The sequence below is a fragment of the Odontesthes bonariensis genome, chromosome 5, assembly GCF_027942865.1.
Source record: "Odontesthes bonariensis isolate fOdoBon6 chromosome 5, fOdoBon6.hap1, whole genome shotgun sequence".
In the NCBI taxonomy this organism is placed as follows: Eukaryota; Metazoa; Chordata; class Actinopteri; order Atheriniformes; family Atherinopsidae; genus Odontesthes; species Odontesthes bonariensis.
The window spans coordinates 22,707,546-22,734,837 of NC_134510.1; the positions used below are offsets into that span (position 1 = coordinate 22,707,546).

The 27,292-nt window shown below is 41.4% G+C and overlaps 5 protein-coding genes across 7 annotated transcripts; 4 read left to right on the forward strand and 1 right to left on the reverse strand.

Annotated features, from left to right (window-relative positions):
* The first annotated feature begins 251 nt into the window (after nucleotides 1-251).
* rbm12bb (RNA binding motif protein 12Bb) lies at nucleotides 252-5,838 on the forward strand. Its single transcript, XM_075465398.1, has 2 exons — nucleotides 252-380; nucleotides 3,396-5,838. The coding sequence occupies exon 2, from the start codon at nucleotides 3,418-3,420 to the stop codon at nucleotides 5,329-5,331; it is 1,914 nt and encodes a 637-aa protein (XP_075321513.1). The 5' UTR covers nucleotides 252-380; nucleotides 3,396-3,417; the 3' UTR covers nucleotides 5,332-5,838.
* Nucleotides 5,839-7,545: 1,707 nt separating this feature from the next.
* gra (granulito) lies at nucleotides 7,546-11,163 on the forward strand. Of its 3 annotated transcripts, XM_075465404.1 has the most exons (8): nucleotides 7,546-7,632; nucleotides 8,561-8,643; nucleotides 8,725-8,774; nucleotides 9,140-9,197; nucleotides 9,346-9,452; nucleotides 9,551-9,609; nucleotides 10,718-10,766; nucleotides 10,985-11,163. In XM_075465404.1, exons 2-7 carry the CDS (start codon nucleotides 8,562-8,564, stop codon nucleotides 10,743-10,745), a joined length of 384 nt encoding a protein of 127 aa, XP_075321519.1. In that variant the 5' UTR covers nucleotides 7,546-7,632; nucleotide 8,561; the 3' UTR covers nucleotides 10,746-10,766; nucleotides 10,985-11,163. The 3 variants fall into 3 exon arrangements, with proteins under 3 accessions (XP_075321519.1, XP_075321518.1, XP_075321517.1); XM_075465403.1 differs by having other exon boundaries at nucleotides 10,718-11,163; XM_075465402.1 differs by lacking the exon at nucleotides 10,718-10,766.
* Nucleotides 11,164-11,249: 86 nt separating this feature from the next.
* On the forward strand, nucleotides 11,250-17,190 carry upp1 (uridine phosphorylase 1). The gene is made up of 8 exons (XM_075465400.1): nucleotides 11,250-11,785; nucleotides 12,025-12,076; nucleotides 12,835-12,946; nucleotides 13,292-13,450; nucleotides 13,599-13,713; nucleotides 15,964-16,173; nucleotides 16,274-16,420; nucleotides 16,539-17,190. Exons 1-8 carry the CDS (start codon nucleotides 11,617-11,619, stop codon nucleotides 16,688-16,690), a joined length of 1,116 nt encoding a protein of 371 aa, XP_075321515.1. The 5' UTR covers nucleotides 11,250-11,616; the 3' UTR covers nucleotides 16,691-17,190.
* A 784-nt stretch (nucleotides 17,191-17,974) lies between these two features.
* stmn2a (stathmin 2a) lies at nucleotides 17,975-22,047 on the forward strand. Its single transcript, XM_075465401.1, has 5 exons — nucleotides 17,975-18,111; nucleotides 19,842-19,937; nucleotides 20,099-20,271; nucleotides 20,368-20,559; nucleotides 20,649-22,047. The coding sequence occupies exons 1-5, from the start codon at nucleotides 18,093-18,095 to the stop codon at nucleotides 20,706-20,708; spliced, it is 540 nt and encodes a 179-aa protein (XP_075321516.1). The 5' UTR covers nucleotides 17,975-18,092; the 3' UTR covers nucleotides 20,709-22,047.
* Nucleotides 22,048-22,987: 940 nt separating this feature from the next.
* Nucleotides 22,988-25,080, reverse strand: LOC142380755 (hairy/enhancer-of-split related with YRPW motif protein 1-like). The gene is made up of 5 exons (XM_075466658.1): nucleotides 24,881-25,080; nucleotides 24,668-24,740; nucleotides 24,495-24,578; nucleotides 24,285-24,366; nucleotides 22,988-24,203 (listed from the first exon to the last, which is right to left on the reverse strand). The coding sequence occupies exons 1-5, from the start codon at nucleotides 24,964-24,966 to the stop codon at nucleotides 23,596-23,598; spliced, it is 933 nt and encodes a 310-aa protein (XP_075322773.1). The 5' UTR covers nucleotides 24,967-25,080; the 3' UTR covers nucleotides 22,988-23,595.
* Nucleotides 25,081-27,292: the final 2,212 nt, after the last annotated feature.

Sequence of the window (27,292 nt, forward strand, 5' to 3'; positions counted from 1 at the left end):
GAAATATGTTGTTGTTGATATTTAACATACATAGCTATGTTGGTGAAAAGAAAAAAGGAGAGTTGGGTGGCAAGGCTTTATTTCATAAAAACAATTTACTTAAATATTTGGAGGAAACAGCTATAATATCCAGAATGACCCCCTCCTAAGGTCATGGTGTTATACATGCCGGTACAGTAGATGGCAGAATGCAATTTTGACGCTACGTTGTCGCCTGCACCTCGACAACGACGAAGAAGAAACCACTCCCACAGGCTCCAAGGCCGAGAACAGCATCGCTTCCTATTCGGTTTATCTGAATATATCTTCAATTTTGTCTATTCGCTCGTTTTTAAAAAAAAACAAACGTTTTTTTGCGAGAGTTTGTGCTTGTGCTTTGTGTAAGTTTGTACGACAGTAAGATGTCTAATTTGTGGCATGACTTTTAATGAGAATGTTGCAATTGACCGTCAAGTGAGCTAGTACAAGGCCTGCCAGGATAGCAAGCTAATGTCAGCTAATGTTAGCTAAGCTCGGTATTTTGCTGTGCTTTGTTTGGGAGTCTACGGTGTCTGCTACCCATATTGTTTACTGACAAATGACAACTGTGTTACATTGTGCACAACGTGACTGTCATTTCGGGTTTTGGTCATGGTTATGGTACTTGGACATTTAATTGCTTTTATCAACGGTAACAGCGTGTTTGGTGATGTACTGTGGTTTTTTATTTACCACGCACACAGGATTTATTTTATTTTTGGTGGATGCAACTACCTGGACTGAAAACATGGTGTCACCCGATGTGCTAATTAGCGTGTTTTTGAGCGTTTTCTTAACTGAGAAATGTCTGTCTTGTGTTAGCTAAGGGGTTAACGTTGGCTGCTCTCTTGTTTCCGGACTGGTTGATTAGTGCGGTTCCTAAAGTATGACTTTCACAGCAAAAGAGTCATAATGTGAGATAGTTTCATGTCAAACCGAGAAATCTACAGTTACTCTAACTCTGTTGGAATACGAAGAGGTATCTGATGACTTGCTGCCTTATTATGGGCTAATAAGGATGGATGCTGTGGGATTTGACCATTTACTTTGTGGGACAGTGGTTGGATGATATGCAACTAAGGATCCCTGGTATACTTGTATGGTTAAGAGTGTAGAGATCGCATACTTGGATTGTACTCAACCATCTTCCAGATACTGGTGCTTCAATTTAGAAATGCACAACTTCCAGGAATTGACTGGTTTTTGGGTGATTTCAGGGATTCACAATATGTCAATGGCTGAAAGGATGGAACAATTTGGGAACGTGGTTGGAGGATCTGAAGCAATGCAACACTGCATGGGAAGAACCATACAGAGGGACAACATCCTGATCCTGTTGCTTTTTATTTATTTATTTATTTATTTTTTTTTAATTGCCATCATAAACAGTCAGGCTTGCCTCATGGAGCAGCCTGTCCTGTCAGGATGGCACCACAGGGAAGAAATCTCTCCTGCGATCAGTTCAGCAGCGGAGATGCCGAATCAAAATGTACACGGTGGAGTTAGTCCAAGAAAAACGAAGCGGAAAGTCCTTATTACCCTTGGTTTTGAAGGCAGGAGGGGTCCCATGTTGGCTGGAGCACTGACCTTTTAAGCTGGCCCAAACAATCTGTTTTTGTAAATTAAATGTTAAATGTGGATTTTTTTTTTTAAGCAGTGAACATCTAATTGGCCTGCAAAATTGGAGTGGAGTATATGTAATTGCATTCTTACCACAGAATGACGTCAGACTTTGTCTGTGTGTGCATAGTATAGAAATGCAGCGAGTGCTTGGTGACTAACTGGAATCGATGTCTGCATATCTGCAACATGTCAACTTTGTAAAAGTTTGTGAGTTAAAACAAAACTTAAGGAGACACAGGTCAACAGAGCAGCATTTCCCCTAGATCAGTAATGAAGTGAAGTGGTTTACAAAATAGAATAAAAAAACTCCAATCATAGCACTATATGCAACTACTCAACCAGCTTAAATTTCAATAAAAGAAGCCTCCCTCTGAGCTGGTCAAATAACCCTGGTCACCTGTGAGACTAATGTTTGGAGATTATTTGCAATGTGCCGAACTTAAGAAATAACTCTAATATTAGATAAAGTTGAAAATGCGATGGATGGATTTTGATTGTAGAACACAGCCGTGCAGTTAAGTGAGAGGACGTTATAGTTGGTTAGGATTGGCCAAGAGTCAGTTCATGTGCAGCTTGGTAATTTGAGTTTTTGCGGACCAGCAGGACCAGCTGAGTGCGCACGCAAGTCCCTCTCATTGAGTTGGAGGCTACTTCCTGCTTCCAGTTTTTGCCCCAAGAAAGAAGTTCCTCAGATTAAAAAAAAAAAAAAAAAGGGGGAGTTGGAGAGGGATACAACCCGAGTCAGCACTGGTCTGTGTTTCTTTTGAGCTTTGATCTGAGATGCTGATTCTCTCCTGGGAAATCCTGTTTTGTTTAGTTGCATCCTTTTTTTAAAAGCACCAGTGGCCTTTATTGGAAAGTTGCTTGTGAGGAAATGGGACAGAAAGTGAGGGAGGGGAAGGACGATGGGCGCCGAGCCAGGAATTGAACCGGGGGACGGCTGCATTGTGGAGCTTAAGCCTCTGTGTATGGGATGCGTGCTCAACCCACTGAGCTGACCGGCACCCTTTTGTTGCACTCTTAATACAATAATGCACGATGTTACTAATTCCAAGTGCTGTGTTTTTGGATATAACGGCAAGTGACAAAGAGAAATGGAATGGTTATCATGTTGTTTAAACATGTAAAATCACTCGGATGGACACATTGGGATGTCGTACATGATATAGGAGGGCTGCAGCTGAACAGTATTGACTGTCCTAGAATTTGAAAAAGACACTATTCTTTGTCCAGAGGTAATTGGGGTGAATGTAGGGCTTGGTGTTTTTCGGCTAGAGTTTTTTGTGTGACGGGTGAAGAATTGCTTTAGTTGGATCCTAACCGGTACTAATAAGGACCATTTCAGGACTGGACTTATGATGGATCACTGTGACTGTCCAATTTGAAAGGCTCTAAAGAACTGCACACTTTTTTTTGCTAAATAAGTGGACCGAATTGATCAGCTTTTTTTTTTTTTTTTTTAACCCAGGAAAGTGATGCCGAGTATGTGGATGCGTTCAGTTGATATTTGTTGAGATTTCCTCTCTGGAGCCTTGGATGTGATTTATGATGAGTTGAAACTGTTTACCTCGATCATTTTAAGTTTGCAGCCTTGAGCGTTTTAAAGTTGGCTTTTGTGGACGGTGATTATAATGGGTTATTTCCTTTAGATGTCCATTTCTTTGCGTTGCTGTTCAAGTTTAATCGGGAAATTGATCCCAGAGCAAGTGGGGCTCTGGAGGCAATAATGTTATTCTTTACCCTTTTGTCTACAGGTGCTGTTGTTTGTGCTTCAGTATGGCAGTCGTCATCCGTTTACAGGGACTGAGAGTCACAGCGGGTTCTGAGGATATTCGGAAATTCTTCACTGGCCTCAAAGTTCCAGATGGCGGGGTGCATATAATAGGTGGGGAGCTACAGGAAGCTTTCGTTATCTTTGCTTCTGATGAGGATGCGAGAAGGGCCATGTCGCGGTCAGGGGGCCTCATTAAAAATGCACCCGTTACGTTGCTACTAAGTAGTAAAACAGAGATGCAGAACGTACTTGAGAGAACAACACAAAATGCAGAGCTGCATCCAACAAGACTACCTGAGGACAGTGTGAGACATGCCAGAAGATCTATGGAGGCTGAAATGGGCAGGACACCAGGTGGCCGATCCGGTTATACCCCTCCCATCCAGCATCAGCAGTCCGAAAATGCAGAGAGCTTCTTTGGTGTGTTTCTATCCGGGATGCCCTTCTCTGTGACTGAGGGGGAAATCCGTGAGTTTTTTGGTGGTTTGCTCATTGATGAAATTGTCCTCATGAAAAATCGCATTGGACAAAATAACGGAAAGGGCTTTGTTAATTTTTCAACGAGGGAGGATGCCCTGGAAGCCTTGAAGAGGCATAAGCAATACATCGGAACGAGGTATATTGAGGTTTTCACCACAACACTTCACGATTGGCAACGGGCTACAGGCAGAATACCGATTGCGGTCAACACAGGGGAAAACTTCGAAAGGGGCAGATCACCAGTTCGCAACCAGAGAAATCCACATTATCATGCGAGATCGCGATCACCTGTGCCCCAGAGGCATATTGCTCCCTCTGATGAGGAGTACTGTGTGTTGTTGGAAAATCTGTCCTTTGCAGTGGAAAAAGAAGATCTAAAGCAGCTTTTCCACAACGCAAAGCTTGAGAATGACCAGATCCTGCATTTAACTGACAGTAATGGGAAAAGAACTAGATCGGCATTTGTCCTCTTTAAGAGTCTGCGGGACTATTGTGAGGCTTTAAGTCACGAAAAAAGACAGTTTTCAAACCGATGGGTTTATACACGTCCTATCTCTAGAGAGAACATGCTCATCCTCCTGGAATCTCAGAGTTTGGCTGTCGAATCGCCTGGAAACCCGGAAAGATCTAAGGAGAAGCCTCCGTCTTACCCCAGGGATATGTATGACTCGGAGAAAGTCTGTGTGTTTGTGAGGAACCTGCCGTTTGATGTACGAAAAGTTGAGATAATCGACTTCTTCCATGGGTTTAGTGTCACGGAGGACAAGGTGTCGGTGCTGCATGACCATAAAGGTGCTGGGGTTGGACAGGCTTTGGTTCTCTTTGGCTCTGAGGCAGAGGCTATGGAGGCACTCGTTCTCAATGGACAGCGGTTTCTTGGGTCAGAAGTTACAATGAAGTGTATTTCACGGTCTCAGATGGAGCAGTTGGCTGCCGAACCACCAGTGATACCGGAGCCATTACCAAGAGAGGAGGAGTACTCGAGCAGGCGCAGTCGGAGCAGCGAGGCATCCTATCGCCCCAGCGAAGGTTTTTACCCCGACTCAAGGAACCCTAAGGATGGTAATTCACCAGGGACTTATGGGCAGGGCCCTATCCGTGGAGAGTTCGAACCACGTACAGTAAGACCTCGTTCGCCACGAGACAGGGGTAACGGTGTCCAAGGCAACTTTGGCTCTCCGGTGCAGCGTTTCGATGGTCCCACCTGTGTGCAGTTCGTCAACTTACCATTTCAGATCCGGAGTGAAGAAATCTATGATTTCTGCTACGGATATCGCATCATTCCTGGATCTGTCTCGCTTCAGTATGACGAGAGCGGAAGGCCTAAAGGCTCTGCCACTTTGGTATTCGAGTCTCGTCAGGAGGCAATGACGGCGATTCAGGAGCTGAGTGGAAGACCGATTGGTCCAAGAAAAGTACAGCTGATACTTGTGTGAAAGGGACATTGCCTTTAATGATTCTGACATGCCTCTTTAGTGTATATGTTCATTGTATTGATCAGAGATGACATTACATGGAGAACTGAATTGAGTTGTTGTTTTTTTTGTTTTGTTTTACGAGGTGGTGGGACATATGCAGCATGGCTGTTGTGATTTTTGCTTGGAGAAGTTTTTTTTTTTTCTTTTTTAAGTGCTTTTGGATTTTTATTATGTCAGAGTCCTCGGAGTGAATATGCATGCTCGAATAGGTTAGCGCATTTAAATATTTCAGTTCAACTAGAAACAGTGTGGTGACTGTACAGTATGTTTCACTGTGTATGATTGTTTTAAAATGAAGAAGGAAAAAAAAAATTCTTTCATGTCTCTTTTCTTCACACTTTTCACTAAAGCCCAAAATTGATCCTCACATGGTGCCAGATGCAGGTAAATGATTGGGTTTGTGGATGAATAAGACTGCGACTCTCCTGGTGGCTGAATGAAACACGAAGATTTAGAGTACTATGTTTTGCACCCTGTCCCAGCTGTCATTGGAGGAGAGGCGGGCTGCACCCTGGATACCACCCTGCAGCCCCAGCATTTAGAATTCAAATTGAGATTTCTGATTTCTATTCATACATTTCCAAAGTAATGCCAGAAGAAGGACATTGATTCTGACAACTGGACTTAACAAATCAAATACATCAACACAATTTTATGTTAATTTTAGACTAATTCCCTGGCTACCAAGTCTTTTCAGTTTACTTTAGATTGGCTAATGAGCTGAAATGCTTATTTAGGAGCATGTTCGTTCCTCAAGCAAGAGAGGAAAGAAAGTGTTTAGGTGTATTGATTATTAAAAGAAAATGTTTTCTGATGCTGCAAATAAAGTCTCTTTAGATTATCCATAAAACAAATATGAGATATACAGTATTTGCCTTTTGTTTAAGGGAAATCCTCACAGCAGGCATGACAAATGACACAGCAGCAAGCATAACATGATGTGATCATCGAGAATCTGCATTTCAAATCTGGGACTCATCTTTTCCCCCCTGGTTCAGTACCTGCACCCACATCTTCAGACAACTGTGAAGGTGGATATGTGGTGGAAACCACACACATCCCAGGAGAGTAATTCATCTGTCTAGAGTTGAGAAAAAAATCATAAATTCAACACGTGCACAGACACTCATGGTAAAAGAAAAAGCAATAAGCCACAAGAAAGTCTGGAACCATCAGCCTCTGAATAAACATCAAGACAGTATTCTTTGGTTTTACATCAAATCAAATTTATTTATATAGCACATTTCATGTACTGACAATTCAAAGTGCTTTACATAAAATAAAAGCATTGCAGCAGGGAGTGGAAGAAGCATTCAAATACATAAAAGAATATAAAGAGAAACAAAAAAAATAGTTTAAATTAATTTAAAAACAAGCAACAGTCTAGATAAGTTAAAAGATATCGTGCAGGTTTCATGCATAGACACATGAGAAAAGAAACCTGGATTTAAAAATGTCTACATTTGGTGAAAGTTTAATCTCCACTGGCAGTTTGTTCCACTTGTTTGCAGCATAACAGCTAAATGCTGCTTCTCCATGTTTAGTCTGGACTCTGGACTGGACCAGCTGACCTGAGTCCTTGGATCTAAGAGCTCTGCTGGGTTTATATTCTCTGAATATATCACAGATGTATTTTGGGCCTAAACCATTCTGGGATTTGTAAACCATCAGCAGGCTTTTAAAATCTATTCTGTGACTGACTGGAAGCCAGAGTAAAGATTTTAAAGCAGGTGTGATGTGTTCAGATCTCTTAGTCCGGGTTAAAACTCTAGCAGCAGCGTTCTGGGTGAGCTGCAGATGTTTAATGCTCTTTTTGGGAAGTCCAGTTAAAAGAGCGTTACAGTAATCGAGTCTACTGGAGATGAATGCATGGATGAGTTTCTCCTGGTCTTTTTGGGAGAGGAAACCTTTAATTCTGTTGATGTTTCTGAGGTGGTAAAAAGCTGCCTTGGTGACAGCTTTGATGTGGCTGCTGAAAGTCAGATCTGAGTCTATCAACACTCCGAGGTTACGAACCTGGTCAGTGATTGTAAGGTCCCGAGTCTCAAGATATTAACTACATGTTAAATCAAATGGATGTGGTGACAAATGTTAATTCCCTTTTAAAAAGTCTGGTTACAGGTGTTTAGACGTTACATTCACGCTTTATTTTTAAAAGTCGGAGACCGGAAGTTGTTGGTTTGCTCCGAGCAGCATTCATGACGCCGGTCAGGTGGGCAGACGGGAAAACCACGCCAAGGGATTTTGACAGCAGAAGAGGTAGAAAAAAAATGAAAAAAAAATCCCAATATATTTACTTTATAAGTAAAAATGACCATCCTGTGAGGAGAAATGTGCTTGTCAGTATGGGGTTGTTAAGTTAGAGGTGTTCGGAAAGTTGGTTTTCTCAGTTTAAACTTAGGCATCCCTCAACGGTAACTCGTGTGGCGCCTCGCTTTTCTTTTAGTTTATAGGTTGAAATCACATCTTTTGATAAGGCCCCGACTCCGACCGTTAAAATAAGCAGTGACTCTTTAACGGTAATGTTGACGGCTGATGGCACACCGTTAGCCGCATGCCGTGTGTCTCCTTTGCTCTCCGTGATTTACGCGGATCCCTGCCACGAAACGCGTTAAAATGAGAAACAAGGATGTTACACCTGTTTCCCAAAGTTTATTCTGTCTGGTACACGGTTTAACTCGAACGACCGAAACAGTTTCGACTATGAAAGAGGGAGTTATTAAGTTATGGGAAGTTAGTTTACTGTTAACCAGCGAAAGTTAAGCTAATAGGCCAGATGATGCTGCTTCTGTATCCTATAAAACCCTCAAAGCTAGCTGTTGTGCTACATTCATCATGGCACACCCCAACTCATTTTGTGTTGCATTTATTTGTTGTTGTTTGTTTGTTAGTTTTAAACTCAATTAGATTAATCAGTTTTACTTTTATAGACTACTTAAGATCTTATTAATTAGTTCTTTGAATGTTTTTTTTTTTTTGCCCCAGCTAACATATTTCATAGAATCTACAGGAGCAAGTTGTAGGTACGCTGGATAGACAGACTTAGCTGTGACCCCATGTACAGCCTCTGGAAAGCACTGAAAATCAATATGTTAAAACACGAGGTTCTGATGTTAGCTTGATAACACGTCTTGTTAGAAAAAGAGCATTTATTAAATATATATATATTTTATCTCACTAACACCAGAATGGAGGTATCAAGGAGGAGAATCCTCCTAAAACACCTGGAGCCAGCGAGACCCCTGCGCCGCTTCACCCATGAGGATGTTGGTAAGTACTCGGTCATATGGTGCTATTTTGAAATGTTAAGGGTGTTAAAGTTTAAGGGAATAATTGTCTCGTTTCATTTAGAGCCACAAATCCCTGCTGCCGCATGTGTACAGACACTGATGGAACAACAGGTAAGACATCCTAAATGAGACAGAACACTTTGTTGTTTCATCCAGCGATGCCCTAACCATTTTCTGGGGCCTACGGAGAAGTCATCAGATAGTCTGTATTCGAAACAATGTTCAGTTTACGTGAAGTTTATTAAGCCGGGTTGAATTTTCTTTCAAACTAAGTGATGGATCGTTCATATCCCATTCTTTGGTATTTTAGTTTGCCTCATGCTTATTTCATTAACCAGACTTTTAAAACCTTTTCCCTTGCAAAATTGCTTTTAATTAAACAATTTCCCCGTTAAACAGTCGACTTTCAGACGAGACTATACTTCTTTTTTTTTTTTTGTCTTTCTAAAAACTTTGAAAACCTCTGCACTTGACAGGCAGATGTTGGTATTGAGCAGTTCTACAAGATTGTCAACCTCTGCAAACAGAAACAAGGTACGACATGATGACACGCAACGCTTCTTTATGCATCTCAGATCATCCAGAAGACGGTCGCTGTCAGTATGATACTTCTGTTTTTATTTGAAGCAGAGAGGTTTTTAACATCTGTGATGCTTTTTTTTTTTTTTTTTTTTTTTTGCAGCAAGAATATCGTACACGAGGGATTTTTTAATTGGTCTGGCCAACTGCCCCGAGGCCAAGAAAAAGCCAGAGTACTTGCCTGAGCACCCTATAGTGTTATGTGAGGCAGTAAGTTGGGTGAATTTTAGATTTCTTTTTGTATGTTTGCTAATTATAGAAAAGAACTGCACTGTTTGGACCTAATGATTATTTCATTATGCTGACAGAGGGACCCTGGGCAACTAGAGCTCAGAGAAAAGCGATGGAACAGTCCACAAGACTACATGTGAGTTAGATATTTATAATGTTAATCTCTGTGGGATTTTTATCAAACCGCTTTGACATTGAAGCAGATTGTATCGTCCGAACTGTAATTTGGGTAAAATTCAGATTGCTCTCTGTAGTATTTTTTAGTATTCCCAACATATCCAGGCCATGTCACCAGGACACCCCCCCAGGATTATAAATTACGAGCAGTCTGTGGTCTGGATTGCCCTCTAAAGTTGCAAAGGCAATCCCAAATATTTGCTTGTCAGATAATCTACAACACGTTTTGCAAATGATATGAAAACTCAAAAGCCTTTCTCCCACAAGATTACTAACAATGACTATCTTATTGATACATTAAAGTCATGGCACTGAGGCATTCAAACGGGGGTCTTTTTTTACATCGATGTTCCCGGTGGCCGAACTGAGACAAACCTAAAACTGTGGCTGCAACAGCTGCCGTGCACACGCAGTATTAGCCAAAACTGTCCAGTCCAGGGCATGAAGGGAAGTTTACAGTATTGCCGAAGTCCTCGTTGAGTCACCTTGTTATGTTTTCACGACAGTTCATAATAACGCATCAGTTACTCTCTGGTTCTTCTGTAAAACAAACCAGCATTGGTCGAAATCAACTGAAAATGTGCATTTTGTATATATTTCTGTCTTATCGACAGGACTTCTTAATTACTAGTGATGAGTGCAGTCATTAACAATTTGAGAAGAAAATATTGAACTTTTTTCTTCTTTCTTCTGTTCATTTGGCTCAGCCAAAAAAACACTTGGATGTCACACCAGTTAATAAGGAAACCATTGAGTAGAAATCCCTCTAAAAAGCATATCTTATCCCAAAGTCAGGCCCACTGCGGCTGTGCGTGTTTGTCCCGCACCTCCGACCTGCATGCTAACAAATTACTCAAAGTGACCGTCACTGCTGGTGTTACTGTTTTGGACACACATCCTGTCTCATGATAAACCTTTGAGTATTCACATTTTCTCCCCAAAGCTTTGAAGTGCACTCATTCTCAGGCTTCGAAGGCAAAATTAGGGAATTTATATATGTGATAGAATAAAAAACCAATGTGATTGTGGTGTCGCTAACAAATGTGTTTGTCCTTCACTTGTCTTAGGGTGGCTGAGAGGCTTCACTCACCTTGAGAAAATGATACGTTTGCACAGGTCCTCTTGTTTACAGCATAGCGTGTTTTTGGATTGTGTTTGTTTATGTTCTTTTTATTTAAACTAACTTATGTCATTTTAGTTTGCGTGTTTGCATGCCTGACAAGTATTTGGATTTTATTCTATTTTTTTTTTGCTTTTGCCAAAATTTTCTGCTGTGTAAAAGAAAAAAACATGTATAAATATGCTCTAAACAGAAAATACCTTTATTTCCTCAGGATTCGATGGACTTTCATACAACTAATATAAGTTTGAATACCTGACTATACCTGAATAAGTCAAGCTAATATTAATGGGAATACAAATGACTGACATTGTTGCTGCATGTCTGTGTGTGTGCTGCAGACATGAAAACAGCTGTTTGGAAAAAATTCCTAATAAAAAAAGATGAAAGTGGTGCAGCTCTAAACGTTGTCCTCTCATTTCTGTATGAACTGGGGCGGCCGCCAAATCACACTCTGCATCATCACTGTGAATCATTTTCATTTATTAAAACTTTTTTTTTAAATTTTATATAGGGAATTACAGAGGACTAATGTGCTCTGAAGGTATTTGAAGGTTAACTATTCAAAAAATATATCTACGGTAGGATGTTTGCACCGAACAGTTTTGGACGGAGCTTGAATGAATAGGATACTCCCTCTAGAAACACAAATCATGAGTTTGAAGCCTAATGACAAATCGTCAGGTCTCTGTCGACATTGTAACGACATGCTGTGGTTTTCCTCTGCGGATACCACACTAGTGAATTATTGCACATCTGCCGTACAGTCACCTCTGTACGTGACAGATCGTGCATCTTACAGCCAATGACTGGCCTACTACGCTCGTGACGTATCCATGCGTCGTCATGGGCCGGCGTTTCATGTTCGGCATCGACGCAATTTTCAGAGCGAAATTAATTTGTGAAAATCGCAAGAGACAGCAGCGACGGGACACCTGTGAAGGGCAAAAACTTACTTGTACTTTATTTGGTAGCTTTTTAAAGACGCCGACTGTTCCGTTGGCTTACCCTGAAGGTAAATATGGAGTTAATTACCTCTTTGTCGTGTCTGTTTGCGATAAAGTGCTGTGTGTGAGCGATGTCTAATCTGTGCCGGGGTGGGGGGTCTGTTTGAAAATGTGTGCGGTTTTACCAGCGGAATTTTATTTGTGGCTGGCTGCTGGTCAAATGTACGGATATCTTCTTATCAGCAGGTGCTGTTTAGGGTATAGTTTTTTTTTTTCCTGGTCTCTGAATAATGATGTTTGAACGCAGCTTGTTTCAGGAAGATGGATCCAAAGGACGACAAGAGAAGCGCGTGCAATAGGTAAGAAGTATCTGTTAAAATGACCATAAGCCTGTTCAATCATTGGCTTGCTTTAACACAGAAGCTCACAGCAGTTTACATCACAAGGCTTTTCAGGAAACTACTGGGTTTGACAGGATCCAAGGACGCGACCTTTTTACCACACATCATCCGCTTTTTGTCACTCAGCTCATTACATATCCATTACACAATCCAGCCACCCACCACTCTTATAGATTATTGTTCAAATAATTTGTCTTAACAAATTAACAGTCTTAACGTTAGAAAGTAAACAGAAACGAATCGGTAATTGTACATTAATGACGGCATTAGTTTTAGCCAAGTAGCCTATACCTCATAAACTGGTAACAGTGGGCATGTGCTACTGATACATACTCTATGGAGGTGTGGTCACGTGACGCACTGTAAAGTATTTGAACGGTAAACTATTTTTGTGTTGTTCTCCTGAAGTTAAGTAATGGGTAACCCACTATATTAAGTTTCCAAATAATTCCTTTTATTTGATTTTGTTTTAAAAGCCTAAATAGACAGATAATTGTGTTTATTGCTGAATCACACAGGGTTAGCAGTGTGTGTTTTGGATTCACTTGGTCACCTTTCCTGGTTTAAGCTGTCTGATTTGATATTATTGCCAATATCACAGATCTGTTCAGTGTGTAAAAAAACAAAAGTGCACAGATGTATAGATTTAGTTTGATTTTGATTAAAAACAAAAAAAACATACTGAGTCTGATATCTGCCCCGTCTGCTTCTTACAGCCCCGTATGTGTGCACAATCCACACCTGGATGCACTGACAGATGACATCCTTTACCACTTCAGTCTGGGAACTGGAACCCATAACCTACCAGCAATGTTCGGTGACATCAAAGTAATACATTTGAATTGATTTGTAAAGGAAAGTTTTTTTTTTTTTTACTGAGATATCATACACGTCATTTGTTGCACTTTTTGGCTTTCAGCAGTGTCTTTCCACTGGACAGCCTCTCTGAAATGATCCCAGTTCCATAGAACAGAGTAGCACACAATTAGAATCGGTTATTACGACTCCATGAAGAATGAAACGCTGATTCATTGTCGTAAAACAAGCTACTAATTGTTATTGTGGATGTGCATGAAAATCAGATTTGATAACATGAAACCAGTATAACCAGTGTAACTGCAACCTTCACATGTTTGCTAATGGAGAATTTGTTGTGTTTGTTTTATCTTTTAGTTTGTGTGTGTCGGGGGCAGCCCCTGGCGAATGAAGTCGTTCACTGAGTACATTGCTGCTGAGCTTGCTTTGAAAGACCCCAGATCAGAGTATCCTAATATCTGCGCTGGAACAGATCGCTACGCCATGTACAAAGTGGGCCCTGTACTCTCTGTCAGTGTATGTAACAAAGTTCAATTTATCTATTCACTTTTTTCTGACCGCTGATGATTTCAGAAATTTCAGAAATTAATATTTCAGATCTTGTGATGTAAGACAAACTTGTGTGTGTGTGTTTTTTTTATTTATTTTTTTTTTATTTCTGCAGCATGGTATGGGAATCCCATCCATTGCCATAATGTTGCACGAGCTAATAAAGCTCCTCCATCATGCGCATTGCACAGATGTTACAATTATACGCATTGGGACATCGGGAGGAATTGGTATGAATATTTATTTGCTTATTTACTATCTACAGTGACAAGAAAATAACCATGAATACGTTGGAAGCATTTGGTTTCCAGCATTGACTGATCATTTTTTAAGTTGTGTCCTAAGTTGGAAATAAAAGCTGACATGAAATGCCCATAGTGCTGCATGGGCATTTCCCCTTAACAATTCAAGCTTAGTTTTATCAGAAAAAAAAAAGAATTTGTCTTCCAGTAACATTGTGGATTGTCTTGTGTTTTCAGCGTACATCTGGCGTGTTGATATGATCATTTTTGAATAGCCATTAGCAAACCAGAGTGCGTTGAACCATACGCTGTGGTTTGCAAATGGCAGACTCACTCAGCTGTTTATCTTTGGTTCTGTTTTATTTTTATTTCAGAGCAATCAGCCTTGGTCCTTATGTAGAGTTGCCACACCACTAAATTATCTCCATTAATGGAAGAATTGTCTGCTGACTCATTAGTGTCTAAACTGAATTGCTTTGAAATCTTCTCCTGCTTTGTGGAAAACAGCTATTGATCAATCGCCTGAGAATCAACCCACACCTCCAGGTTAATCCTCAGGGGTTCGCAGAAAGCTTTCACTGAGAAGTTTGACATATTCATTATAGACAAGAAGCTTTTAAGAGTTTTACATCATAGTAGCTGACTGTGACAAAATGTGAGTGCTTTAGCTCGGAGAACAGACCCGGAGACGGGTAAAAGTCCATTTGAAGAATATTTGAAAATATTGAGTTCAAAGTTGATAAGTGAGGGTCAAAAACAGGCATGGGAAGCTGTTTATGAATATACAAAGAGTGACAGACCAATGGTATTTATACTGAAATAACTCATAAGTTAAATGGAAGCAGGTGAGCAGGGAAGAGCAGGTGGTGTAGTCATCTCTCACTGATGAGAGTGGCTTATCTGAAACGACACCAGAGTTAGTGACATGAAAAACATGCAGCCAGCAATGAATGAATACAAGATCAATTTATCCACCAAGAAAAAAATATTTTCAAATCATTCACTTACTTTTCTTGCCAGTCTTATAATAGTTATGCATCTGTTTACCATGGATACCATGCATCTAATTTACCATGCATCTAAATACCATGGATACTTCAGAGCTGCCACTTTAACTGTGAATCTAAGTTTCAGGGTGTTAAGAGAATCATAAATGGACTTAACGTAGAACAGTTGTAAGACATACAGAATAAGGTCCTGCTGGTGTAACCACAGATCTCAAAGACAAGATGGCAGCATTAATAGTTACATTCACTCATATGTAAGTCATCAGTGCCATAGACACTTTGATGAATCCAACTATCATCATAGTTGTTGGTTTTTGCACCCTCTTCTGAGAACACCCTGGATATATGGCATCCTCTTTGAGTAATGCAAACTTCCGGTTACATTTCTGGATGCAACGGCCAACTGTGTTAAGTGAAAAAAGGTTTTCTAGGCTACTTCTGGGCCCATGTGGCTGTATTCACACAGTCACATGATGATTTCTTGTGCAGCACTGCCCAAGGGCTTGAAGGTCACACGCATCCAGCTGTGATTTACAGCCTTGGCCTTTACAGTGAGATTCTCCGGACCTCCCTAAATCTTTCCACAATGTTATACACAAAGATTCTCAGTTAGAATTTACCACAAATTGTCCCAAAATCCTTTTATGGGGTGTAAAGGATCTTTGGGAACAGCCCAGACGGATACTCGCATATTGCATTAAAAATGGACCTAAAGCTTTTGGGGAATGCTCCATTTATAGCCAGTCCTTACACATCACATCATGTCACCAATACAAATATAAGATTTGTTGCATATTAGAATTCTATTCTGGAAATGAGGTTTGTAAACTATTGGGCCTTTTTGTAATAGGATGCCACCCTTTGAGGCGTGCACATTCAGCATGCTTCAAAGGGTGTGGTAAAAATTTGATTCAAGCAACTATGTCTAAACTAGAGCCTGAAGTCTAACTGAATTGCACAGGGAAGACCTGCTTTCACGTCGGCGTCACCATTATGTCGCGGATAAAAGAGTAGTCAGACTCACCTTTGCAGCCTCTTATGGGGAATTTATTAACAGGAACAACATAGAAACATTACATGGCAGCATACACAGAATTCCCGACAACAGCAGTTTGTGAGATCCTCTTATACTTCCTGATATCATTCTGTCCGTACGTGGCCAAAACCCAATGCTCTCCCCCACAAAACACAGCAAATTTACAGGTTTACAGGATTTTTATTTTTTCCCCAGGACTTGAGCCTGGCACTGTTGTTGTCACCAAGCAGTCGGTGGATGCCACCTTTCAGCCCAAATTCGAGCAGGTGATCCTGGGACAGACGGTGGTGCGGAACACCGATCTGGACCAAAGCCTGGCCGAAGAGCTGTTGCAGTGCAGCAAAGAGATGAACCAGTTTGAGACGGTGATAGGCAACACCATGTGTACGCTGGATTTCTACGAAGGTATAAATTGTGATGCACTGATGGGTTAGGATGTCCTTTGCGTGCGTTTTACACAACCTTTCACCTTCTTTCCATCTTTTCTGTCCAATCAAATGCTCAGGGCAAGCGCGTTTGGATGGGGCCTTCTGCTCCTACACAGAGAAGGACAAACAGGACTACCTGATTAAAGCCAGGGAAGCACAAGTGTGCAACATTGAAATGGAATCGTCAGTTTTTGCTGCAATGTGCAAACTGAGTGGTCTACGAGGTAAGAAAAAACAGTATCAGCTTTAGGGGACAGCTGACCAGAGTTTCAGTGTCACTAAACAGAATTTTACAGTGACACCTCTTTGAATTTTCTAACATGCTTGTCCTGTTGTGTGAAGCGGCCGTTGTTTGCGTAACATTACTGGATCGACTGAATGGAGATCAGCTGAGCAGCTCTCAGGAAGTTCTTCACAATTATCAGAAACGACCTCAGATGCTGGTTGGTCACTACATTAAGAAGCAGCTGAAGGCCAAAGCAGAACACCACTAAGCCCAAAAGTATGCAAGCATACATCATATCCAGAGTGTCTTCAAGTCAAAATCAAATGCTGAAATCACCATATATTAACTTTTAACTGTTTGTCGCCGTTCATTCCTGCATGAACACATTTGAATGTTTTCACATCCATCCATCCTTTTTTTTTTTTACGACACCTTATATTTATACATTGATGATGCTGTAGTTGATTTATTTCAACATGATTAAAGACAAGAATGCACTGCTTTGCTTTTTTCTATGTATTTATTTCAAATGTATTCTAATTTGAGCACCAAATCCTATGTAAAAGCCCACTGAATACGTCTGACCTAAAGCAATCTATTATATTTAATGTGTTTCTGATCTGTCTTGTTTTATTAATGCTCACAGAATGACATGGATATTGATCTATTATTCACATGTTGATGGTGTTTATTTTATTTACTCAAACAAAAATGTTTTTTTTTCAGAATGTAAACTACTCTGCGTAAATAAAGAAATCTGCACACAGATCATTGTTATTCATTTTGCATTTCGTTCATTGAAGTAGCATAAATTCCATCACATACATTTGTGATAATCTGGGACACACGTGTGATACTGGAGGGTTGTCTTCATGTGAGTTGTTTGTATCAATGCATTTTGAAAAAGGCTCTATTCCTGACTGCATCTAAATGTGATATATACAAATCACCAGTTAAACATCAGTCAAGATCCCTTACATCACCAGCTAACATTGGCAGTCTGTCTAAAGATCAACTTGTTCATGTGAATATATACATTCATGAGCATAAACAGCATTGTATCAATGCATTTAGACCAATATCACTGTATTCACCGGCACTTCCCATGAAACGGTTGAGGTTCATGTTATTTTGTACTGACATGATATTCTTTGCGGGTCAAGACTGACATGATCCTATTGTTAGAATCAAGTTTTTTTAGGTTTGACTTATAGAAAAACGTGTCAAATGCTATTTTTGTTCAGTAATAGTCAGTTCTCTGCGAAGCCACACATTTTGTTGAGGAGTCCGTATGATCGGCAATTTATTCTGAAACTGCACGATATGATCGTTGAAAAGATCCAAATAAGACTTATAGGTAACCAGTTAAGTAAAAGGCCTAATTTTATTTCTTGTATTCGACCCTAATTATTTCTAAATTCCTGAGTCTGGACTGTGGTGCTGTGTCTGTGTTTTGAGCTTGAAGAGGCTGCAGCCCGCACTGGTGGATGCTGAACGCCGCTCTGCGCGTCAGTGGACAGAGGAGGGTCTGCCTGCGCGCTCCCGAGCGCGCTCCCCTGCTGTCTGCTATCCGATCCAAGCCCAGTCTATTCGCTGACTCAGTGCCTTAAGGAGCATCACCGTCGACCAGAACAGAGTCACAGCATCCTCTGCGGAGAAATACATCAGCCATGGCCAAAACAGCAACCGGTAAGCATATTGACACTGGTCCTTTCTGAAAGGATGGGTGGATGGATGAATGGATGGATGGATGGATGGATGGTCTCATGATATGTGCATCTTTTCTGTGTCGGCCCTAAATAGTATACCGGCTGGCGGCCACACTTCTGTCATGGCTCCATGCTTAAACGTGATCCTTTTAATCATCAAAACTAAAATTAAATGATTAATCTTGTGATTTAATTTCTCTATCTACCGCGAGGTTATTGTCTCAGAACCCGGGTCTGTAAATCATCGCATCAACTGACACACGGCATCAGCATCCTCTGTCGTTAGATTACTAAAATGTCTCCTTTATTATGTCTTCATCCCGTGGTTTCATTTTATATCGAGAAACAGTGGAAATGCAGACAGCATGGATGGCCACTGGGAGCTTTATTCATCACGCTCCACCTGCGGTTCATGCAACAGCGGCCCCAACATGCAGCATAATGCAGACGGACCCCACCCAAGATGCTGAGCTGCCGATCATTAAGCCGAGAGCAAAGCCTACAAGGCTTTATGTCTCTGACTTATGTTTTAGTTTGCCGTGATTATATCTGCACAGGTGCTGCTGGCCGTTTTAAAACGTTTTTTTTTTTTTTCTTTTCTTTTTTTTTTTTTTTAATGAAACGTGATCAGGCTGTTTTCTCTTTTATTCATGTATCGTGTCGCGATTTAGTTAGCAAAAAATGCATAATTTGCATTTGCACAAAGAACTACAATTCAAGACAATCATCCATTCGAGTTAAAACACTGATATTTACTGTCTTCTTTTGTTAGGTTTTGTATATTAACCAGAATGTATCCTGCGTTCATTAGCTGCGGTAGTAGGCCAAACATTCAGGATATTTGTTTTGTGGGTTTGTTTACATAGCTTTAAACATTGCCTTTATGTGAGCATCCCATTTGATCATTTTTAACAGTAAGATGTGCCGAATGGCTTCATTAGGGCATACAGAGGTGTATTGAAGTAGACAAATGTATGGCAAGATGGGAGCCAGGCCAGCCCTGCAGCAAGGGGGCCGCTTCTCACACTGGCCTTTGCAGCAGAAGGTTTAGCAGCGCTGACAATCTGTAGCCACCTCTGAAGGAGCCAGGTGGGCACTTTGTCAAAAATGGGAAGGACATGACAAAAAATTGCAGGCAAGATTCAAGAGACTCCAAAGGAATAGGCGAGAACAAAGTCCAGACCATTACAGTGAAAACACAATAGGAAAGGCAGAACATGGATATTTAAGTGGGGTTTTTTATTATTGTGTCCCTGCACCGCCAAGGAAATTGAAAAGGTTGACACAGAGACCTGCCTATTTGGCGGCTCGTCTGATTCAGACTGCAAGCGGGTGCTGGACGAAGCAGTTTTTGTTTCCTAATACAAATGTCTTATTTCAGTACAATTAAAGCAAACATCAGTGGTTGTTTTACTTCTCTCATGAAACTTGGATTACCTTTACAGAGCACCTTCATTAGAATGCATAATCAGCAGATTAGGAAGTAGTATAACTTCCATACATTTTTTATTCTTTGAATTGATTATTGATGCAGTAGTGATCAAATGGTGCATAGTTTATTGAGCAATCTCCCGTTTCCTGACTTTGTACAATTGCGAATATTAGCATGTATGAACTTGTTCCAGTGTTATTGGTTGAGAGGACACCTTAGTTGGTTACTGTTTTGTCTGTTTCAGACACCTGAATGCGATGTTGTCTTTTTCCCTACAGCATACAAAGAGAAGATGAAGGAGTTGTCTGTCCTCTCCCTCATCTGCTCCTGCTTTTACCCAGAGACTCGCAACAAGCTTGTATGTGAGTTTGAAGGTATGGATGAGCTCAAGCACTGATTTTCTTTTATATCATTGCCCCACATGGATGTGGGGCGCCTTGGAAATAAAGGCATTAATAATTAATTGGCTGATTTGTTATTGGACATTGATTTTTTTTATTTGGTGGCGTCATTATTGCAATTATCTGTTTTACAGACATGGAGGTGAAAGCTATAAACAAGCGGGCCTCGGGACAGGCCTTTGAGGTGATTCTCAAGCCTCTGTCTCCAGTGTCGGATGTCGCCCACAACCTCCCCTCACCCCCAAAGAGGGATATCTCTTTGGAGGACATTGAGAAGAAACTAGAGGCTGCTGAGGATCGAAGGAGGGTGAGTGTTTTCTTTGTGTCAAAAGACTTTGAGCGGTTAAAGTTAAAATGATCTGAATGAATAAATGGCTGTGATTATTTTTGTCTGCATGTTTAGTACCAAGAGGCTCAAGTGCTGAGGGCTTTGGCAGAGAAGCGAGAGCACGAGAGGGACGTGTTGCTAAAGGCCATGGAGGAGAACAGCAACTTCAGCAAGATGGCCGAAGAGAAGCTCCAGATGAAGATGGAGCAAATCAAGGAGAACCGTGAAGCCCACCTGGCGGCCATGCTTGTGCGCCTGCAGGAGAAGGTGAGAGCTGCAGAAATCTCGTGCGGTAGCCTGCGTCTGCGGAGGGCATTGTCCTGATGACTAATCATTCTCTACTGTGTTGTGTTCAGGAGAGGCACGCCGCTGTGGTGCGCAGGAACAAAGAAATGAAGGAAGAGCTGGTAGCATGAGCCTCACACAAGTCCAGATTTCTGTGGTCCATCCATGTCCCTCCATCCATCCTCGCCCTGCCCTCAACCTCTTCGAAACAGACACTCTACCCCGAAGGCCGAGAGGCCCAAGGACCTCACCACCACATCACTGCACACCTTCTCACCAGTACTCACGGTTCTCTGTATTATCAGTGATACAAACATCAGTTACACTCTTTTTGAGAAATGAACGGATCAGTTGATTTCAGAGAGAACACAAGAACATGGGTTTTGTTTGTTTGTAAAAACTTTCCTTTCTATCTATCTATCTATCTATCTATCTATCTATCTATCTATCTATCTATCTATCTATCTATCTATCTATCTATCTATCTATCTATCTATCTATCTATCTATCTGTGAAGTACATGCAACATTTTTGCTGTACTGCACTGTACATTTTTTGCTTTGTCAGTGATTATCGTTTCTTGAGATTTGACTCCACAACCGTTTTCTTGTGAAAGGTCTCAGTGTTGTGAGTTGGCAGGTAGATGGACAATTTGCGGCGTTTCCTGATGATGTCATGATAACGATGTTTCTGTGTGTTTTGTGAAAGAATGATAGTTGGCATACCTACACTACAAACTGCATAAGATATGAACGTATCGCATCTTTATCTCCCACATGCACATCTTCTCATTCTCAACACGCACGCTTGGAACTTAACAATAGGCCAAACCCACAGAGTCATTAAGCGTCCACCTCCTCTGAAACGAGCTTGATATTGAACTTGATAGGTGCTTTATTGTTATTAAGAATGTCTTTGCCCAAAGGGAGCAACTGTTTAAACACTTGCATATTCCCACAGCACCATTTTTCAGTAAATCCATTCTTAGCCAAATAAATAGCTCTGCTACAAACGCAGTATTTGGAGATGAATCTTACAAATTTATGAATGTTACGACACTTTACCCGGTATAACGCATAGTGTCTTGGACAGTGGAATGTGACGTTGCTCCCATCTTGATATTGATAGTGTGAACATAACGTATGTCTGCGTGGGGGTGTGTGAATGCAGATCTACCTTGAGGCATCATTAGCATCTTCTCTCTTTAGGAGATTAGGTAGAGAATGGATGCAGGATGCTTTACATTCAGCACACTGAACTAGTCTCTTTTTAAAATTCAGTATACCACTGATATCTGCCTGCATCCTTTGCTGCTTGTGTTTCTCCCTTCATATATTTCTCTGTGAAAGCTTTGCTGAATAAAGGTTTGGGGGTTCTGTGAACATGGCATGCACCATCTAATACTTTTCTGTGCTTAAACACAAGCGGAATTTTAAAACTGCCAAATAAAAGAACCAGTTATCTACACAACCTGAGACTCACAGTCTTCCACGGCTTATATGTATGTTATTTTCCAGTCTAATGTTAATTCATTTTATAAACTGCCACGGGTTGTCTCCTTTAGTTAGTTTGATGCAAGTGGGCTGTTTAACCAGCAGGTGGCAGTGTCAGATTAACTTGGTACACGGAAAACATGCTGGCTCTTTATCTTCTCAAAGCAAGCCAATAGTTCAAAATGGGCCAAATTCACATGCACGAAAAAATTTAATTAAAATGACTAAAACTTCTAAATCACTAAAACACTGACTGTGGAACTGATTACGACCTGCCTTTCACTTACTGACACTTCACTTCTCAAATGAAGACAGTAAGAATAATTCATTACTAAATCCATGAGTCCTCAGGCAGTAAATTACAGATACAATCACTGTCCCACCTAAGCCCGAGGTGCAGCAAGTATGGATAAAACTGAGCCATTAAAACAATGAACACTTTAAAACCTGTGGAACAGAAACGGGACCCGGGAGCTGAAGCAGTGATTTATGGGTCCAGCTGTCTCTGTGTTGTTGTTACTTAATAACTGCTTTCCTCCAATGTCCTCATCCTGTTCACACTATTGTCTCCGTTTCAGACCAACCCAGGCTGGTGAGGTCAGGGCAACATTGTAAAGGATTTCCTCTGGCTCTTAATGATTTCCTGGGTATTCATAAGGGCAACAATGCTTTTGGATTTGGTTACTTAACCTGGCACACGGTAAAAGAATTACCTTTCAGTCAATAACCAGGACCTTATTATCTCATGATTAACTTCCACAGGAGTGCAAAAAAAAAAAATGCATCTGCAGATTATATAGGAGAGGATATGTTCGTAATCAGCTCGACTCTTTGTAGTGTAAATGTCGAATGAATAGCTCTCTGTTCAACATTTTAAACCTATAACACTTGGAGCAGCGAATGCAGCTGAAAAAACACATTGATTTATTTCCATGTTTTATGCATTTTCGACTCGATTTATTGGTACAAAAATATTACAAATAGATAGACAAAGGCAAGATTCCAATTCTCAAGTAGTTAGTTATCCAACTGTGCAGCATAAGATGTGCATTTTAATTCCCACTTAATTTTGAAATCACTATAAAGAAGCTGATCAAATAAGGCAACTCTACATCATGTTAAATGTAGTCATTTGTGTAAGACAAATGCTTCAATTTCAGTAAATGATCTATGAAGTGTTAACTCTAAATTTGTGCGTACAGTACATCTATTCATGGCCCATTCATCGCATCATTATATCAGTCCTCAACCTGGAGGCAGTGCAGGCTACCTAAATTAGTTTTTAATTCAATCAGTAACATAACGAAATCATTTCAAAGTTCTTTCTTGTTAAAAGTAAATGACATGCTGAGAGGAAACTATATCCTCTTGCAACTTCTCCCACTTATTCCTTAATAAAATAAAATCACTTTTATCTGCTCCCAGTGGTTCATTGCTAAAAAACAGTTAAGCGGGCTGTCCCGCCTAGAGACTGTCTGTGATGCCGGGCACAGCTCAGCTGTTGCCTTCAGTTCACTGTTTAGCGTCAGAAGGCCCCAATCTCCATGCCCCAAGGCCTGTAAGGCTTCGACATGGTGGAGGAGGGACTCACTGTGCTGACGGCTGTGGGGGAGATGAGAGGGAAAGCGCCAAAAGAGAGGGGGAAGGCCGAAAGCGAGGACAGAGATGAGACGAGCGGTGGCGAAAGCTTGGATGTGGGCACAGGCAGAGTGAGGGATAGTGAGCCATTGGAAGACACCCTGAGGGACTCTGTGGGGGGCATGACACTGAGTCTGGATGTCCCAGATGCTTCAGTGGAGGAGGAGGAGGAAGATGAGGAAGAAACGGAGGAGGAGGAAGAGGGTGGGCTGCTGCCACTTCTGTCCCTCCTGCCCTGAGGGTGCTGTAGAAGGAGGTGGTGGTGAAGATGGGCAGGGGTAGTCCCGTAGGCAGAGCCCCAGGCTAAGTGTTCCAGTCCAGTGTGCACCTCCCTCTGAGAGGCGAAGTTGCTGAGGTGGGACACTAAACGTACACGTAGGGAGTCTGTGCTGTCCCGGCCCTCCACAATGCTCAGGTAGCGGGCTGTCTCTGCCAGGCACTCTCTGAAGCCCAGGTTGCGGTAATCCTTAGCAAGAGCATGAGCCTCAAAGTAGCCTGGTAGGAAAGGAAGCACAAAGTGTCAATAAGCATGTTATTTACGGCATGTTTATGATTTTAAAACACAAACTCATTCACCTTTCCCACCCGATGCATGGAGCATCTTCAGGTGGTCCACTGTCATTTGCAAAATTTCAGCTTTTTCCAACTTCGCTGATCCCTGAGAGAATACAGAAAGAAAATCACCTTAAACAATTGTTCTCATTCAGCACGCAGCTGCAAAGAAAGAAGGAAAAAAAGCATTATGCATGCCTGTGAGGCAGGAATAAAAGAAAAAACATATGCTACCTGTTTCTCAAAAGCACTTGGCACCAATCTTCTCAGCTCTGACAGACTGTTATTGATCCGGTCACGTCTCCTTTTCTCAATTATCTGTTGGAAAAAAAAATCATTGAACAGTGAGTGAACATCTGTTGAACAGAAGCACGAAACTTGGGTGCAAATCTCAGACTGCTACATACCCCTCTGCGCCTTTTTCTGGCTTGAACTTGCGTGGTGGTGGAGGGTGACATCGATCCGTGAGAATCGAGATGACTGAAATTTAAAGTAGTCACACAGTCTTATGATCAAAACACGCATAAAATCAAGCTTGAGTAAAAAAATAAAATAATAAAACCTTAAATGTAGATTAATCATACATCGCTAATAAGAATGAATATCATAAATTGGCATACCCATTTTCGTCACCGCTGTCCTTCTCCACTTCAATGTTATCGTCCAGGTCGCTGTCCGATGAGCTGTAGTTGTGGCTTCGCTTCATTCTGCTTTGCAACGTGCAGCGATGAAGACGCTTCTTTCTGAAAAGCTCCGGCAGCGCACTGACAGCAGACGGGTCCCAGAAACAGTGTGCACATCAGACCTGCTTCGGCTGGGATTACTTTCACACCGCGGAGCGGGGGGGGCGGGGTGTCTGGAAATGTGTAGGCGGTGCTTGACAAGATTTTAACCAGTTACAGTCAATCTGACATGTGAGTGACATGCCCGGCGTTAAAAAAAAAAACTGTTGTGAAGGTGAAATGTTGAAACTGATCCAAGAAATCCTAATGTAAAGTATTTGATTAGTGCATTTAAAATGTCCTTTTTGACTTTGGTCTTGTTTTCTGTGGATGCGAGCTCAGATTGGCAGACTTCTCCTGGCCCCAAGTTTTCTAGTTTCCCTGATGAGGCCCCAGTTCTTGATCAGCAGACCCCATCATAACTAGCAGGAGCCCTCCTCTGCTGTGGCGTTGTGTGAGTTCATGCTCTGAGTGTGTTGTTCATTGTCTGCTGTCAGCTGTGTGGTTCCACAAAACCACCGATCAGCCGGGAGGCTCCACAAGTCAGTCAGCGTTGCCATGCTCTCTCCCAGGAAACTCCCTACCCTTCCCCCTGCACACTGCAAGCAGGTCAACTGACTGGCACAGGCGGATCTTCCCAGAGAATCATTCATCCACTGTGGGTGGGGGGAATACCCCTCTTCCCTCTCTGCAGTGAGAAAAAGAGACAGAAACGTTTGTAAAAGCTCAAGCTACAACAACATTCAAAGTTACTTTAGGCATAAGGGGGAAAACAAAAGGTGAGCAGGGGTCAAACTAGCCTATATAAAACACAGGCGCTTTCAGCATGTATGCTGCACTGTGTAGCCGGGCCCTTCTGGCATTTTTCTTTAGAGTAGATAATTAAGACTCTTATTGACATATGGCCTGCTTTGATTAGTTAAATAAATAGATTTAATTCATTTTTATGTTGTTTAAAACCGTGATGGAACATTACATTATATGAACTCAAAAACTCATGTGCACTTGGTGATTCAACTTTTTCCCCCCAATATTTAGTTTTTATTAATTCTGTTCTACACCACAATACTTTAGAGGCATGTACTGTGTTGCATCACCACGTTACAGATAGTGTGGTTAACTATGTAAGTACTCTTAAGTACTCTTTCTTTTCTTTTAATTTGGAAGAAGTTTTATAGTGTTCGGAGTGTTATTCTCAGTTTATTGTTTGCTGCTTTTACCAAAATAAATGATCTTCCATCACCTTGTTGGCAGACATGTTTGGATGAAAGGTCTGGGAAATTACTTGAGGTTTGGATACGGTTCCTGCTCTGAGCCCGGCACGTCTGTTAAGGCCATCAGTGGAAGCAAAACTACACCCCCATGACATCCTCCACAACAGTACCTTGTTGAGAAGCAGCTGTTTCTCTGCTCTGTCCATCAGTTGTTAACTTGGTGTCTTGGGAACTAGGCAAATGCAGATGAGAGCTTGATTCACGGGAGCAACTGCAGGCCAACACGTTGTGTTCGCAGAATGTCGGAGGGATTTCAGTGGTGACAGATACAATGTGCAAGCCTCAATCAGTTCTGTTGATGCAGTGAGCGTGGATGAGTCTCCACACTATCACTTGGACCTCCTCTGCTTTCTTTTTTAGCACACTCGCAAAAATTCATTCCTGTCTTCATCCATTTGATGCTTTTCCACTTTCCCGTCTTGTCAGTTTATAGACCTTAAAGTGTTTGGAATCGGATGAAGCCCACATGGGCTCATGTGATCTCCATCATGTAGGCACAAACCATTCACACCTGACTGCCAGGGTCCTCCACATTACTGCTGACATTCCTTTGGCTCATTAAATATAATTATATATATATATATATATATATATATATATATATAATATATATATATATAATTATTTTTCTTCCAAAAACCTCGACATTTCACTTAAGGCATCAAAACTTTTTCCTCTGCCTCCCGTCCACTTGTAGTGACAGTGGATGTAAACACTGTAAAAGGCCTGAATCTGTTTGAGTGTGTTCTATTTTAGTTCATTTGTGTGTGACTGTCATGGATTATCTTTACATTGGATAACTCCAGCAGCATGCCAACCTGGCCGTTGCTTGTGGGCTTAACTCTGCACCAATTCAAGAAACTGCTCTCGAACCATGTGCCAGGAAGCTAAAAGGTATAAGCAGGCATTTGTTTGAAACTGGCGTGTGCCCAGCTGCCTTCCTCCATCTTCCCTCAGGTTTCCCCGGGTGACTCTTTGTGTGCAAGAGTGCGGCCTGAGTGTGCGCTGTGGTGTTTGCGTGTGTTTACGTGTGTGT

Excerpts from the sequence above, each read along its gene's own strand:
- rbm12bb (XM_075465398.1), top strand. The coding sequence starts at position 3,418 with ATGGCAGTCGTCATCCGTTTACAGGGACTGAGAGTCACAGCGGGTTCT.
- gra (XM_075465402.1), top strand. The coding sequence starts at position 8,562 with ATGGAGGTATCAAGGAGGAGAATCCTCCTAAAACACCTGGAGCCAGCG. Across the intron at positions 8,644-8,724 it reads CTTCACCCATGAGGATGTTG|AGCCACAAATCCCTGCTGCC; the intron begins GTAAGTACTCGG and ends CGTTTCATTTAG. Across the intron at positions 9,198-9,345 it reads CCTCTGCAAACAGAAACAAG|CAAGAATATCGTACACGAGG; the intron begins GTACGACATGAT and ends TTTTTTTTGCAG.
- upp1 (XM_075465400.1), top strand. The coding sequence starts at position 11,617 with ATGGGCCGGCGTTTCATGTTCGGCATCGACGCAATTTTCAGAGCGAAA. Across the intron at positions 13,451-13,598 it reads GCCCTGTACTCTCTGTCAGT|CATGGTATGGGAATCCCATC; the intron begins GTATGTAACAAA and ends TTATTTCTGCAG. Across the intron at positions 16,174-16,273 it reads TACGCTGGATTTCTACGAAG|GGCAAGCGCGTTTGGATGGG; the intron begins GTATAAATTGTG and ends TCAAATGCTCAG.
- stmn2a (XM_075465401.1), top strand. Across the intron at positions 20,272-20,367 it reads CTGCTGAGGATCGAAGGAGG|TACCAAGAGGCTCAAGTGCT; the intron begins GTGAGTGTTTTC and ends CTGCATGTTTAG. Across the intron at positions 20,560-20,648 it reads TTGTGCGCCTGCAGGAGAAG|GAGAGGCACGCCGCTGTGGT; the intron begins GTGAGAGCTGCA and ends TGTTGTGTTCAG.
- LOC142380755 (XM_075466658.1), bottom strand. The coding sequence starts at position 24,966 with ATGAAGCGAAGCCACAACTACAGCTCATCGGACAGCGACCTGGACGAT. Across the intron at positions 24,741-24,880 it reads GACAGCGGTGACGAAAATGG|TCATCTCGATTCTCACGGAT; the intron begins GTATGCCAATTT and ends TTTAAATTTCAG. Across the intron at positions 24,579-24,667 it reads CCAGAAAAAGGCGCAGAGGG|ATAATTGAGAAAAGGAGACG; the intron begins GTATGTAGCAGT and ends TTTTTCCAACAG.